At 44.7% G+C, this 16,201-nt stretch overlaps 1 protein-coding gene across 2 annotated transcripts in view; it reads right to left on the bottom strand.

Annotated features, from left to right (window-relative positions):
• The window catches only part of VAPB (VAMP associated protein B and C), a 59,545-nt gene that overhangs the window by 1,984 nt on the left and 41,360 nt on the right, over nt 1-16,201 (bottom strand). For both annotated transcript variants that reach the window (XM_084854263.1, XM_084854264.1), the window contains 3 exons: nt 9,464-9,567; nt 6,062-6,142; nt 1,062-1,238 (listed from right to left, as the gene is read on the bottom strand). In XM_084854263.1, the coding sequence (XP_084710389.1) occupies nt 1,062-1,238; nt 6,062-6,142; nt 9,464-9,567 (362 nt within the window). The remainder of the gene's footprint in view (nt 1-1,061; nt 1,239-6,061; nt 6,143-9,463; nt 9,568-16,201) is intronic.

The raw sequence follows: 16,201 nt of genomic DNA, 5'->3' as shown, positions 1-16,201 counted from the left end.
AAATGGCCCGGGCAAACAGAAATATCTTCTCCTGGCTCCAAAAAGAAAAGACCATGATACCGGTTGAGTCTCCCCAGTGGAGACTATTTTGAAATCAGGGTGCCACAACTGGAAAGGCCCTCTAACCCAGGGGTGTTGAACCTCTTTCAGCTCATAGAAGCTCTAGGGGGCAACATTCTAGTGGTGGGCAGGGCAAAAGGGGCAGGGCCAAAAATAGCGGCATACTTTAGCTTGTAGCTCTTCATGCCAATAACTAAACCTTAGGAGAGGCATTTCAACATTTTTGAACATGGAGAAAAACACACAGAGAAGCTGGGAAACCACCAAATGATCAGTGGTTGGGGAAAGGGGGTGGGGAAAGGGGGTGGGGCCAGGGGAAAGTGGTGTGGCCATCTGGGGAACACCAGGGGGAAGGATTTGGCCCCCGCACCTGAGGTTTTGCACCCTTGCTCAAACAAGTCAACTCCCACCTCACCTCCAAATGGTAGGGGTACCAAAAAAAAAAAAAAGGCCTCTGAGGAAGACCGTACTCTTTGGGATGTTTCATGTGGAAGAGGACTTCATGAACACTTTCATGAACCATGCCAACACACAAAACTCATGTAATTAAATGCTGACCAAAAACATACCTACATCAGAAAATTTACAACTCTTTTGCCCATACATGTGGGGTGAGCACACAGACCAGCCTTCCCCGGCCTAGTGTCCTCTAGGCATTTTGGGCTCTGATTCCCAGCATTCCTGACCACTGGCCATGCTGACTGGGGCTGATGGGAGTTGGAACCCAGGGAATCTGGCCAGATTGGGGAAGCCTGGCACAGACAATAGGCAATTTTCCCCCTGAAGGGACATCGTTGTTGTTATTATTCTTATTATTTATAAATGCCTTTTTTCTAGTTGTACTGTTATATTGTGGTTTTAAGCTTTCATATTTTAAATTGTTTTATGCTGCACTTTGTGGTTTCAATTTTTGTGAACTACCCAGAGAGCTTCAGCTATTGGGCAGTATAGAAATGAAATAAATAAAATAAGTAATAGACAGACAAACACACACACTTTACCTTAAATTGTTTATTCTCCTCTCGTAACCTCTGAACTTCTAACTGAAGCCTCTTACATTCTTCCATTACTTTCTTAACTTCACTGTCATCCAAAGAAGAACTTAACGATTTTGACATTACAGAAGATTCTGTCTTTGTTGCAGCTGTGGATATAATTTTATTTATTTCTACATCATGCTGTTGAGAGAAGAAGAGGAGAAAGTTTAGTTATGGAAATTTAAAACCTACCCTCATGCTGTACTGACATCACTCAAGCCAGCTCACCACAATTTACAAGTACTATAAGTCATACTTCTTTTGTGCGACAATAAAGACAGTAAAAAGAAGACCTACAGAGAAAGCAAAACAGCTTTAAGATGGGGTCAGCGTTAAAATTCCAGGTGGAATAAAGATGTCTTTGCTAGGCAGAAGAAGGCGAGAGGTGTCCAAATTGATCTCTCAAGGCAGGGAATTACACAGTTTATAGTCATGGCCAATGGGAAGGCTTCTCCCTGCATCCCAGCAAGTCATACCACACTGAAAGCCAGTGTAGTGTAGTAGTTAGATTGCTGGACCGGGACTCAGGAGATCCAGGTTTTAGTCCCCATTCAAGCCATGAAGCTCACTGGGTGTCTTTGGGCCAGTCACTGACTCCCAGCCTAACCTACCTCACAGTAAGTTGCTGTGAGGATAAAATGGAGAGGACCATGTAAGTTGCCTTGAGTTCCTTGCAAGAGGAAAAAAGGCAGGCTATAAATGTAGTGATAAATAAAAATACCTCAGCACCATTGGGATGCTGAAAACTGCCTCCCCAACAAATCATGAGTTGGCAGGCTTGTGAAGGAGATGGTCCCTTAAGTATTCTAGGCCCCAAAGATCAAAGTTTTTAAAGTTTTCACCTGGATGTGCCAAGAGGCATATTGGAGGTCAATGTAGCTGTTGTAAAATGGGTGTCAAGTGCCACCTTATTAATCTGAAGCAGATGTTGAAAATGTAAACAGAATGGAAACACACTTCCAAGTACAGCTGTGGGTAGCCCTGGACTCTGGTTTCGGGCAGAAAAACTTCCCAACCCATGGTAGTCCTAAGCAGTGCCATAGTAACACTAAAGAATGTTCACCTGAAGCCCAACTTCTTCTTTATCCACAGCAGTTACTCAAAAATTAAGCAAGGTTAGGAAGATAGGGTTTTGGCATGTAAGCAACATTGCCGTCCATTACCTGTTAATTTCTGTTAGAACATAAGAACTGTTCTAGTCTGCTCAACTCTATGCCCTCTTTGACATACAGGGCAATGCCCCCGCCCAAGTACTCCCTTCTCTGTCCTTCCTATAGAGTATATATCCAGAGATGATGGCATCCCACTGGTTCTCTCTGCTCCACCAGGTTTCTGTAATGCTCACTATATCCAGGTTTTCTTTTAAAATCAAGCACTCCAACTCTCCCATTTTGGCACAGAGGCTTCTAGCAGTTGCACAGAAACACCTACACACAGTATCCTTCCCCAGAATGCCTCTGGCATGTGCATGTTTTGCTATGGGACGATGGCCCCTTTGATTGGCTATTATGTTCTACAATGTGCTCCTAGCCTATTTCCTCCCCGTCTACATTTGGGCAATCAAAAACATTTTCATCTTCATCCCTTTGGGATAATTTAACTCAAACCGGATGCTTCCCAGCTCCTGTCGGCTTTCCCCCAGGGTTTAGTTTAAAAGCTGCTCTGCCACCCTTTTATGTTTAGCGCCAGCAGTCTGGTTCCATTTTGGTTGAAGTGGAGCCCGTCCCTCTTGTACAGGCCTGGCTTGTCCCAAAATGTTCCCCAGTGCCTAACAAATCTGAACCCCTCCTCCCGGCACCACCATCTCATCCACGCATTGAGACTCCTCAGTTTAGGGATGGCGGAGAATTTCTCCCCGAATCTTTGGGGGGCCGAGCGCCAACGCATTCGGCCCCCCGAAATCGGCGGTGAAATTCTCCGCCCCCCCGCAGGGATGGGACTTACCTTTGGCGAATGTCCCGCCCGGCGGCGGGTCCCAGCGGCGGTTCGTCAGCCTTTCGTCAGGGGCGGCAGCCGGTCTTCTGACCGGCTGCCGCCGCCGCCATTACAAGGTAAAGTGTTAAAAAAAAAAAAAAACCCATGATAGGCTACATAACGATTAACGTAGCCTATCACGGCTAGGTCTCCAAATAAAATAGATCTCCAAATAAATCGTTACTTAGCCTATCACAGGTGACTTTGAAAAAAAAAAAAAAAGTGCATATGCAAATGGCGGCAGCCGATGGGCGCCGCCATTTGCGTTCCTTATTTGGTCCCGGTAGTCTACGTAAAGATTTACGTAGACTACTGGGACCAAATAAGGAACGCAAATGGCGGCGCCCATAGGCCGCCGCCATTTGCGTACGTGCTTTTTTTTTCTTTATCAAAGTCAGCCGTGATAGGCTACGTAACGATTTACGTAGCCTATCACGGCTGACTTTGGAAATCTAGCCGTGATAGGCTACGTTAATCGTTACGTAGCCTATCACGGGGTTTTTTGTTTTTTGTTTACACTTTGTTTCGTGGCCAGGGAGACGGGGCGTTTCTCCCTGGCCTGAATTTCGGCCGGGCGAGGCGGGAAGCCTCCCCCCCGGCCTGAATTTCGGCCGGGTGAGGCAGGACGGCTCCCCCCCCTTGCCTGAACTTCGGGGGGAGAAGCGAAGCGCCTCCCCCCCACCGCGAAGCACCCCTGCGAAAAGGTAAGTGACTTTCGTACATCCCTACCCCAGCTTCGCCTGTCTAGCTTGGCCCTGTGCGTGGAACAGATAGCATTTCCGAGAAAGTCACCTTGGTGGTCCTGGATTTCAACCTCCTAGCAACCTAAATTTGGCTTCCAAGGCCTCATGACTACAATTCCAAAAAGTGAACACCAACAGTGGGCTTTTACCCAGCTCAGAAACACCACCACTTCTTAGCATCACAATGAATACTTCAATGCACAGAATACATAGCTGGGTACCAATGGAATAGCTCATCGAACTGGCTTTTTCCCATGAAGTTTGCCCCACTCCCCTGGTAAATGGGAGTACTATAAAGGGGAGTAATATAAAGGGGCCCTAAGCAGCACAGCACTGGAGGCCATAACCCTTCAGGGTAAATTCTGCAAAGAACAGTGTTACAATTGCCTAGGAAGTAACTGATTTTATGGGAGGCCCATTGTGGGAAGAAATTGGGAGTGGCAGTTCAGAGCTCATTCTATACATACCCCATATTGCAGGCTATCAACAAATTCCACTGCCTTAATTATCACTACCTCTTCTGGGCTGGCAGGGTGGGGACCAGATAGAGTCTATGGCCTCCAGCTGACTTCTATTTTACACCAAGTCTTTGCATAAGTGCTTTCGAAAAGAGGATATTAAATTCTAGTGATAACATAATCCCACTGCCCCCTACATCTGCACTGGCTCCTTACTCTCAAGAATTTCCAGCCTTCATATTTTTCACACTGTAGGTACAGCCTTCTCCAACCTGGTGCTCTCCAGACATGTTGGACTACAACTCCCATAATCTTCAGTCAGCATGGGGACAACGGGAGTTGTAGTCCAACCCCTAAGGAAGGCACCGAGTTGGGGCTGCCCCCATATTTGCTTAGACATTTTAAAGAGTAAATGATTGCGCACACACATAGTACAGAAAAGTGGTAGCTGGGATTAAAGAGAGCAAAAGGGCCTGAGCATCAGGTTAGGTACAGGGGTAATAGTGCACATACCTGTCCAGTGAATCAGGCAGCAAAGCCACAAGAGTTCAGTAACATTTCAAATGGTTGGCTGCTATGGAAGACCTGACCCTGAAATATTTTGTAACCTAGAATACTTTGCTTCCCCTACATAGCTCCTTGCAGGAGTGATGGGGAAATAACCAGCAGGCTGTACAAAAAGAGCAGTCCTTGATCTTGGAGATACAGGAAGGGAGTCAACTTCAAGCAGGCTATGAATAACCCAAGTGCTGGCGATCATTAAGCTAGGCCTAAATACTTGGCTGAAACTCCAGGGGCAGTGCTGTCTTGGAATCCGATTCTACTATGGGCACGGGCCAATGTAATCACCACTCCTGTGTTAAAAGTGCAGGAAGGAACACCAAGGGAGGAACCATTCTTCAGACCAATTTAAAGACATACAGTCAGTGCTCATACCAATCCTCTGTGAAGAGAACTCCTCTTCTGTAAAATCTTTGGAGGTATCCTACACACCCTTCCTCTGGAACATTCTATCTTTTGTCCTCAAAACTGAGTCACAACATGCAATAAAACTGTTAATGGCTAAAATGAAGAGGCTGCTATTACTCGCTGCAAGTTCCTATTATTACAATGTTTAGGGCTTAAAAGAAAAAAATAACCCTGGAATATATGGGTTGTGTTGTTCCAATACGTTCCATCTTTTACATCCATGACGGTGAATGTGTGCTGCAGATATTCTTGGAATTCCCATCATCACTCACTGTCGACTATGCTGGCTCTGAATGATGGGAATTGCAGTCCAACAACATCTGCAGGGCCACCGATATTTTACATGGAAACGAGAGCAGAGGTCTCTCCATTCTTAAGCACGGTTCTTATACACAGGACAGAACTTTTTCTTCTTTTTGCACAGTTTTAAAGTTCTTAAACAATTTGAAGGAAGGATGTTTCCAAAAATATGTCCTTTGCCAAACCTCCTTGCTACAGGCAAAACTAATCCTGTATAAATAATAAAGGTAAGTTATTTTAAAAAATCCAAATCCGGCAAAATGGAAAAGTAAGGGTGTCCTATAATAACAAGCCAATGTTAAGTGCGTGTGTGTGTGTGTGTGTGTGTGTGTGTATAGTTACATATAAGAGCAAAGGTGCCATATCTTTCATTAACAAAGTTTCTAAATAAACCACAGATGGACATTTGGGCAACTTATCGCTAACATTAAGAATCCAAGGTTTTCAGTCACAAGGCACTACCTTTTATTTATAAGGAATAGCTGTTCTACAAAGTATATAAAAATACAATTGCACTCACGGGTTTATCATTTTCTGCTGGCAGGTCAAACACACATCTAAGTTTTGAATCCATGAGTTCTTCTGGTTTTGCTTCTTTCCACTAAAACATGCAAAATTGAAAGGAGAAAGATGAGACAGTGACAGATTCTTCAGAACTATGCTATTAGCTTCCTGATTTAAAAAGCAAACCTCATGAAGGCCCCAGATACCTTGCAGAAGCAACAGAACACCTTTCAATTTCACAGGATGCTGGATCTTTTTAGCTTGGCATACTCCATCTGCTATTTAGGTTTCACATAGATGGTTGTTTTGTCTGTCCGAAAAGGACGCTTTTCTGTTTGATTCTTTGAGGCAAAAAGGGCTGAACTATATATATGTCTGAGTAAATAGGCGATGCTTCACAGCGTTCTGGAAAGCCTTCGAGAAAGTTTAGGAGTTGCCAAGTACAGGCTTCAACAAACCTGCTCACCGTGGTGAGTGTGCGCACCACTGTCCGGCAAGTGTGACAAGCGGCCAGCCTCCCTCCCTACTTTGAAGCTGCAGAGGTGGGACGGGACCACAGTGATCCTTGACTCTTCCCCAGCTTCAAGGTTGAGAGGAAGGCTGGGGACTGCTTGGCAGCTGCATGACCAAAGCACCTCAACAGCCTTGGCTATGTGGTGCCAAAGCAGAAAAAAGGGGTGGGGAGAAGAGGAGCATTGGATACTGCTGCTGGAAGGCGCTCAGGGCAAAGAGTGGCACATAGCAGCACTCGCTCCCAGCTGGCCCTTCCCTTTGGAAGCGCCAGTGGAGACAGAGGGCAGCTTGTCTTGAGAGCAAGGGCAGTGTGCTTCTTGCAGCAACAATTTTTGGCCTGGCCAGCAAGGCCAGCCAAATTTTGTAGACCCCTGACCAAGAACAGTACCTATTTGCAAACAATTAGGATTGAAACAGCATAGTCACACACTGCACTCAATCCTATTGCCAGACACTGCAGGACTAATTGGACTGGTTAGTTCTGTTTACGTAATGTTTTGTTTCATGTAAGGTGGACTATGCCAAAAAGCAAAAATGCAGTGGGACTGCTTTGGCCAAGCCAACACGTTCCGCCAAACACTTAGCTGTGGGTTGCATGCAATTTGCCCCGGCAGCAATTCAGACACTGTAAACAGCAGGGCTGGTTATTCCAGCAGAGGGTGAAACATTTTACAAATGCAAGCCACTGGGATTAAACATCATCCTATGGGAGCAACATGTATACATCTTCTAGTTAGTAAGTGTACAATTAAGAATAGCTATCACAGACCATTTCAGCTCTTAGCAGTGCACATATGGGTTATTAGGGCAGTGGCAACAGCCTTCTAGGTCAACCTTCCTCAATCTGGCACCCTCCAGATAAGTTGGCCCACAACTCCCATCATCCCCAGCCACCATGGCCATTGGACATGCTGGTTACCGACAATGGGGGTTGTAGTCCAGCATGTCCGGTGGGTGCCAAGTTGGGTGAGGACTGACCTAGATTCAAGTGACTTTTTCCAAAATTCTACTCAATTCTGATGGTATTCAATCTGTAGATTACTTCATCGTAAACAACATTCATTCGAAGTTCATTGTCAAGGCCATCAATCTGGGCAAGTAAGAGTAAAATACCTTCAAGGCTACAAAATATGCTACATGATAGGGTCAAACAGGCATATTGTTACTTAACCCATCCACATGATTGGTACTACTAGCACTTAAGGAACCTCCTCGCTGGACAAGATTCATCTCAACTTCCACAGTGCCAAAAACTCACTAGTAACAGGTGCAAAATCAATAGGTGCAATCTACATCCAAATTTGGATACGGGTACCCTGATATTTCTAAAGTGACTCAGTCAACACCATCCCTCCTTTGCAGAGGAGGATGCATACCCTCAGCATTCCCACATTATGCTGTAAGAGTTTTCTAGAAGTAGGAGTAACATTAACACACTTGTGTTGCGCAAATATGGCACGAGTTCAGTATTATAATTACAAATACTTGCGGATAGTTCATACTCCTGTAATGGGAAAAGCTCAAGGGAAAATTCTCAGGGTGCACGGAACTAAGGATTCTGGCACGTCTTCCCTGAACCACCTCTGGTTTGGCCCAGATTGTAAGACAAACCCTGAGGGTGAAACTATAGGTTGTCTGGAAGTAGAGATTCCGAGAGACCTTGGCAGTATACCCCTGGCTTAGCCCTACCAGCGCAGATGAAGTATTTTTGAGAATTCGAGACAGGATGTTTGCATTCATTCATATATTAAAATAAAGACTAGAACATAACATAAGCTGAGAGCATTTATTAGAAAATGGGGAAAAAAGGAAAATATAACAAACATTCAAATTTTCATTCAACAAGACCACAGTAGAATATACTTACAACTCTGGCAGCTGTATGGCCAACACGTACACCATACTTTACTAGTAAGGGAAGGATCTTCTCTCACTGGCAAATGGAACCTGCTCACAATACAGGCCCCGCCATGAGACCCTATAACCAGGAGGAACCCTGAGTTCCATTATGCATGGACTTAAATTCTTTTCCAAACTTGGTGACCTCCTTATTACATATTCTAAAATTCTTGCTTCCATTGGTCCACATCATTTCCTCAGTCAACCTCCTCCCAAAAAGTCCAACCACTTCTCTGAATACCTCCTTCTATTTGTGACACAGGTTGTCTTCCCGAACAAAGGAGTCTCAGGCTCCCTTTCCTGTAGGCAACACCTACTTTCTACTTCTCCTTTTTCCAAACTGGTTCAAAACCAGCTACGTTTTCCAACCACAATTTGTCTCTCTGTAACCTTCTGTACTTTTCCACTGCCCATCTTCTTTCCTTACAAGGAGCATACAGTAACAATTAATCACCTTATCAACACATAAATGGCACCTAGCAAGCTCTTATCTGTATAACTTGTATACCTTCCAGCTCCTTATCTACTCCCTACTTGCCCCACTGCTTTATAAAAATCCTTCCCCATTACAAGTATTACCTTTTAACCGCGAAAGCTCTCCCTGCCCAGAATATACATGCTATATATACTACGCAAAATAAGACCTTTAAGAAAATCCTTTTATTCCTGCTAAGAACTCAAACATGGTACATTTGCCTAACTTGTCTCATAAGGTAGCTAAGCAAGCATACATCTTTTCAACAGAAGATAAACCTCTATGAACCTTGAGAAGTTTGCTCTCTTGCCAAGCGTTCTAGTCCAAAGATATCCAGATCGTCTGTTCTAATTTAAATTTTCTGGTAATTCTGCCCCTCGCTGCTCCCCACTATATACTAATATGTCCTCTGTCTTGCCCTATTAAACCATGTGCGTTAGGCAATTGACTGCTCTTCAACAAAGGCTTGCTGCAATATTATGCATACAGGAAAGTGCATCACCTTGGAAAGCATTTTTTTCCAATACTCACCACTGCTTCCATGTCTGAAGTATCAGGGGGTGCAAACATCGACTGAACCATGAACTTGTGTTTACTTTTCTCATTAGGGTCATAATCAAAAGGTTGTAGCATCACTGAAAAGAGAAAGCATTTCTGCATTAGAACACTGCATTTGCTGCAATAGACACATCTTCACTCTCTCCTACAGCAGTTCCTGGCAGCATTAATAACTGTAAGGAGGCCAGAAACACCAAGTCATTTGTTGGGAGGCTTAATTTGAACTTGGCAAATAAAGTATTTGAGCTTTCCATACCCATAAAGCTAATAGCTATGACAACTTGTGAAATGTATTGATGACTGCTGAATGGGAGAAGAAAATGTATTTCAAAATACAGTTATGTTGTGTAGGAATGTATTTCTTGGAGGAATTTGAGTAAACAGTACCTATTGTGACAAGTGCATGCTCCAAAACATGACAAGGAAAGCAAGATACGTATTTCTCTGGCAAACGTAGAAGGCCTGTGGGATTCTATGCCAAAGAAGTCATCTGAATGGATACCAATGATAATTCTCTGGAACTATCCCAACATTAGTAATTATGGTAGTATCACAAGCCAGTTTAGGATGCTGCACCAATACAACAGGACAAGTTGAAGCTTTTGCAAGCCCTACGTGTGTACAACTGGGAAAAATGTGAGATAGCATGAACTCTTTTAAGTGCGTACAAGTGAAAGCCAAAGCTTTTCGTTTAAAATGTTTATTTTATTTATCTAGTTATATTTATATACCACCTTTCCACAAATGCCATTAAGGTGGGTGTTTAACAATTCAAATAAAAATACATAAAAACAATAAAACACTGAAACCATTATTCACTATTTAATAAAGAGAAGTTTATCTTAACTTCTTTCAGAAAAGCTGAGAGCATAGAGACCAATCTTAGCTCTGAAGGGATAGCATTCCACAATTTGGAAGCAACACAAGAGAAAGTTATTTCATGCGTGCCTCACAAATGGGCCTCTGCAAGGTGGGCTGCGTGTGTGCTCAAAAGAGTCTCTCTTGTCTACCTGTAATTTGTGGATGTGGGAAAAAAACCAAAGGCACTGAAACCTGTTAATACACTAATATATTTTAGCAACCCATGATATGTGTCAGGGTGGACACTGAGCCCATAGAATCCCAGAGTAGTTCTGATTCTGAGCTGGAGCAGCCGCTCCTGGGAGAGAAGCGTGCTCATCCTTCCCAGGGCCAACAGCTGGCAGAGATTCCTCCCACCAGCATTCCTGACATAGATAGCGGTCCCGGGAGTGAGAGAGTGGGGGAAAAGGGCTTGCTGGATGCGTGACGCTGACGCAGGGAGCGGCGCCAAATGGAGGGCGCGGAAAGGAGGTGTAGTGCCCAGTTGGCGCGCAAGCAACGGTTGCGCCCAGAGGATCCAAGGGAAAAGGGGAGGGACTCTCCCTAGCCCATAAGTTCAGGGTCTGCCAGTGATTCTCCTCCAAACGGGTACCAACTGTTCCAACTTAGGGCATAGGTACTCTGCTGCTCATAGCTAGTTGCTAACAGTAGAGTTGTTAAGTTGTAAAAAAAGGAATAAAGCTTTGAAAAGAATCCCTTTGTCTGTGTCTGGACTTGGCTACTGGATTAGACTGAAAGAGGCCGCCAAGGAGCCTTTGACAATATGCTGACAACCACTCCTCTATTTCAACATAGTTCAACTCTCTTCCACCGAGTTTGTGGGAGCAGTTTTGCTATCATTACCTATTGGTTCTATTTCACATTGAGACATATTTGTATTTCAGTGACATATATGTATTCTCTCACATACCTGCTAGGGATAATCACCTGAAAAACATTAGTTACAACTTTGAAACTGACGAGCTTGCCTAATATTTTATTGGCAATTGGCACCCATTCATTGTTACTAATGAACTTATGAAATGGAACATTTTCTGTGAAAAATAAAGCACTGGAAAAATGTCTGCCCTGCTTCACTGTTACAATTTAAATCATTTTCTTACATTTCACATTGTCTCCATCTCAGCTGGTTTATTCATTTTCCTACTTATAATTATTAGTTTAAATCCTTGTTTCCAGTTACAGGTTTTCACAGAAGACTATATCTGATGGCATTACAGCTTGAGCATCTTCGGTGTGCAGTAAAATTCTCTGCCTTCCCTCAAAACATTCAGAGAGTCTTGTTAGAGTCAAACTTAAGCATGCCTGCAAGTTTTTGTGTTCTTTTTCTTAGGGCCCGGCTAGTGTAAAATGTTTTACGGCAGTTACAGTCGTCAATAAATTTGTTCATTTACTGTCTGCACCATCCGTTCCCACAATCTCAGATGCTTGGTAAGCTACTGCTGAGGAAATCCTACACTGCTAATATCCAAAGTGGTAAAAGAAAAGGCTTTAAAGTCTGCAAATTTAGTAACTGACACTGGTTTCTACAGCAGCATACCATTTTGTTATGTGAAAATAATGTGCAGCAATGCTGTTATAGATTGGGGGGGGTAGTTACAGCCGAAGCTGTGAAGAGAATAAAGGTGGGCTTGTGCTACTATGGGAAGGAAGCACACGCAGAGACTAAGCTGTTGCTAATAGCAACAGGCTACTTTCTAGTACAGAAAAAGTAACTACTGGGAAGCTAATTTCTTTAGCTGAAAATGTTTAAACAATGCAGGACGACTGATCTGTTCAAAGCTAGAAAGAAGGATGTTGCAAGAAAATATTTGACTAAGCCCTGCCTGCACAAAAATATTTGCAGAACTATGCAATACCCTACAGTCAAGAAATACCCTCCAGGTCAGCACATTCTGCCCTCTTCCTGCAGATCAGATACGTCAGCTCACTTATTAGTCCATACATCAGAGTCTCATGTACATTAAGTATCCAAGCAAATTTGGGATGATCCTTGAACTCCCACTCCAACATGTTCTACTCCCACCCACCCTTTATTTCCCCTCTCTATGTATTGGCAAAATTCAAAAGACGTTCATGGGATAGGAAAGGGAATAAATGCAGGCCTGATGGAGTCCCGGCAGGGAGGAAGGATTGGGAAGAAAAAAGGCACTGTGCATCAGTGGTGCAGGGCAGCCCTAGCTTTAAGCAATAGGGCACCCATTTCTACCCTCCTGAGAACACTTTGGAACAGCCTTCCCCAACCTGGTGCCCTCCAGATATGTTGGGACTATGACTCCCATAATTTCAGCTAAAGGCCATGCTGGCTGGAAATTATTGAGTTGTAGTTCCAACGAATCTGGAGGGCACCAGGTTGGGAAAGGCTGCTTTAGAACACAGGAAGCACGGTTGGTCCATTTAGATCCGCATCATCAACACTGATTGGCAGCAGCTCTCTAGAGTCTTAGGCAAGATTCCTATTTTTCCCACTACTACCTGATTGTTTAAACTGGAGATGCTGGGGATTGAGCCAGGGACCTCCCGCCATATTCCTCATTTGGAAAGGATGAGCTGTGCCTCACATGTTCTGTGACTCCACAGGGGATCCCAAAGTAGACCTCTGGGCTTGCATGCTCCCTCAGGCACCAGCTCCTGTATGAGGTAGCCAAGGCTGCAGCACATGATCTGAAAACTGCACTCCAACATCCTTGGCAATGGCACTGATGACCCTGGGATGCAACTTCAGGGGGTCAGGCAGTGTAGCCGTTCTCCCCCTGTAGACAAGGGTTGGGGGTTGTTGTCTTTGGTCGCTTCCTAGTCAGCAGATTACAAAAGGTCAAGGCGGCTCCTCGTGGGCCGCAGAGAGTCAAAGGAGGTGGTGTCACACCTTGCTGGCTGTAGTGACCATGTGAGCTGCACAGAAATAGGTAATTTAAAAGACAGGTAATTTGTGTGCCACCCTTCACTTGAAAACACTCCAAGGTTGCCTAACCATTCATCAAAAGTGAAAAACAAATTCAAATGACTAACACTTATAACATTCAAACACAACAATATAAACTCGAGCCAAAACAATGGAACCATAACAAACCATAACCAGACCTGCTGAGTGCTGGAGTTTAATGGCCAGTCTTGGACCAGTCCCACAATCCCTAACTGCCAAATACAAGATGCAAAACCCCCTCCTTGGAGCAACAGTAGGATACAAATGTACTCATTGAGGAAGATCTCCATACAAATATTTACTGAAGCCCTCTTTGGGTAGCTCACTCCATGAACGAATCGCTCTTACAGTTAGGATGCTGACCAAATCCTATCCTGCACACTAGCAGTGAACTCATTCTCTGAGCGTGGATTGTAGTCTAAATGGCACCCTCTGCACAAAAGTGGGAGGGGATCAGCAAGTGTAGGGTATCTCAAGGTTTGCAGAAGTACCCCCAAAAAACCCTGTAGAAAAACCCTAAGCCCAATGAGATAGAGAGGGCTTGTGAGGAGATAAGATAGTGCTAGGATCTGTGTTTATAGGATTAGAGTGGGGATAGTGTGCTTGTGAGTGAGTGAGAGAGAGAGAGGGGATACGCAGAACCTTTTAAAGTGACTTATTACTGTAACTCATTTATGTGTAGGAAGAGAGTGAAGTGGCTATTTACTGTAGAACACCTTAATTCTGTAAATAAATATTTGTTTTTCAAAATCTCACGTCTATGGCTAGTGGCTACCAAATGGTAAAAGTGATAAAGAGAATAATATATGTTAGAATAAAAAGCCAGTGTTTCCTCACTTCCCAAGAAGTAAAGGTGATAGACCTGAGGTAAAGGTCCTGGTGGCAGTGTTACTGTGTGCGTGGTGGAAGGTGCTGCCTGCTGTGGGAAAAGGTATTCTCACTGGTAAATAGGCAGGAACGCGGACTGTATTCTATTCTGACTGCAGAATAGACTACCCTGGAAGAGGGTGTGGCTGGATCCCACTTCCCTTCTCCTCTTTAAAAAATTTTGCGAATTGTCTACATATCCAGTATGGTCTTTGCATCTTCTTCCAGTTTTTCAAATTCCTTCAGCCTTTTGTCCTGACAGGGAAGCCCTGTTAAATTCACTGCAGGCCAAGTAGTTGCGGTCATTTCCCCCTCACACACATTTTTGTCAAATACTTCAAGTCTTCCAAGACCCCACCCTTCCTTGCCGCTGCATCAGGGGAACATGAGAAGAGACAATTATAGCAAGAGCAGCACAGTGAAACACTATGAAAGGGGGAAAGGGCTGAGTTAAGCAATTCTGTAACAAATCACAAGAACAGGCAGGGATGTGCTGACAGTGCTGTAAAGCACACACCAGCAATTTCTTAAGAAACTGATGCACGTGCACGCAATGGACATCAAGGAAAGAAATGTTCTCTTTTGTGTTTCAGTAAGGACAGCTTCACTGGGATGAGAAAGGGGATCTAACAGTGAGCTGCATTTTCAGCCTATCATCTGAATTTATTGCACAATTTCTGATGCTTCAGAACCATTGCAGTGCTAAAGAACCTAGGTGCATGTAGGGATGGGGGAGAATTTCTCCCCGAAACTTCGGGGGGCCGAGCGCCAACGCATTCGGTCCTCCGAAGGTTGTTCGGGGAGAAATTCTCCGCCCCCCCGCCCCCCGCCCGGGATGGGACTTACCTTTCACGAATGTCCCTCCCGGTGGCGGGTCCCGGCGGCGGTTCGGCAGGTCTTCGTCAGGGGCGGGGGCGGCAGCCGGTCTTTCGACTGGCTGCCACCGCCGCCATTACAAGCAAAGTAAAAAAAAACAAAACGCCCTTGTGATAGGCTACGAAACGATTAACGTAGCCTATCACGGCTAGATCTGCAAAGTCAGCCGTGATAGGCTACGTTAATCGTCACGTAGCCTATCACGGGTGACTTTAAAAAAAAAAAGCGCGTACGGCTAATGGTGGCCCCCATAGGGAGCCGCCATTCGCGTTCCTTATTTGGTTCCTGCAGTCTATGTAAAGATTTATGTAGACGACGGCGAAAATAAGGGCAACGCTATTTGCGTTGTCCTTATTTTCGCCGTAGTCTACGTAAATCTTTACGTAGACTACAGCGACCAAATAAGGAACGCGAACGGCAGCTCCCTATGGGGGCCGCCATTTGCATACGCTTTTTTTTTTTTCAAAGTCACCCGTGATAGGCTACGTGACGATTAACGTAGCCTATCACGGCTGACTTTGCAGATCTAGCTGTGATAGGCTACGTTAATCGTTACGTAGCCTATCACAGGGGTGTTTTTTTTCTTTTCTTTTGAAGTTCGCGGCCGGGGAGACGGGGCGCTTCTCCCCGGCCTGAATTTCGGCCGGGCGAGGCGGGAAGCCTCCCCGCCAGCCTGAATTTCGGCCGGGCGAGGAGGGAAGCCTCCCCCCCGGGCCTGAACTTCGGGGGGAGCAGCGAAGCGCCTCCCCCCCAACGCGAAGCAAGCTGCGACACCAGGTGACTTTCGTGCACCCCTAGGTGCATGACAGTTCAACTTCAGTTCCCATAGAGCACCCTTCTCTAACTTCCAGATGTTTTGTCCCAGCTGGCATGGCCAATGATAGTCGGGAGTTGATTTGGTGGTTCTAGGTTGGAGAAGAATGACAGAGAGGGTGTAAATTTATTTATTTATTATTAAATTTATTAATTGCCCATCTGGCTGGTCACCCAGCCACTCTGGGCGACGTACAACATACAATAAAACAGTTCAAAACAATAAAATTCTACAATAAAAACATTTTCTAAAATACCCTAACCCACCCCAAATGCCTGCCTGAACAACCACGTTTTGTTCCACGAGATCACCCATATACGTAAGAGCCACCGGTGGATCCAGATGCTATTTCCCCTATTTATTAGGGCTA

This window comes from Heloderma suspectum, chromosome 4 (genome assembly GCF_057233095.1).
Source record: "Heloderma suspectum isolate Gila_16-S chromosome 4, 16-S_ref, whole genome shotgun sequence".
NCBI classification, from domain to species: domain Eukaryota; kingdom Metazoa; phylum Chordata; class Lepidosauria; order Squamata; family Helodermatidae; genus Heloderma; species Heloderma suspectum.
The sequence above is the reverse complement of the archived record's forward strand: the minus strand, read 5'-3'. Positions and strand labels throughout refer to the sequence as shown.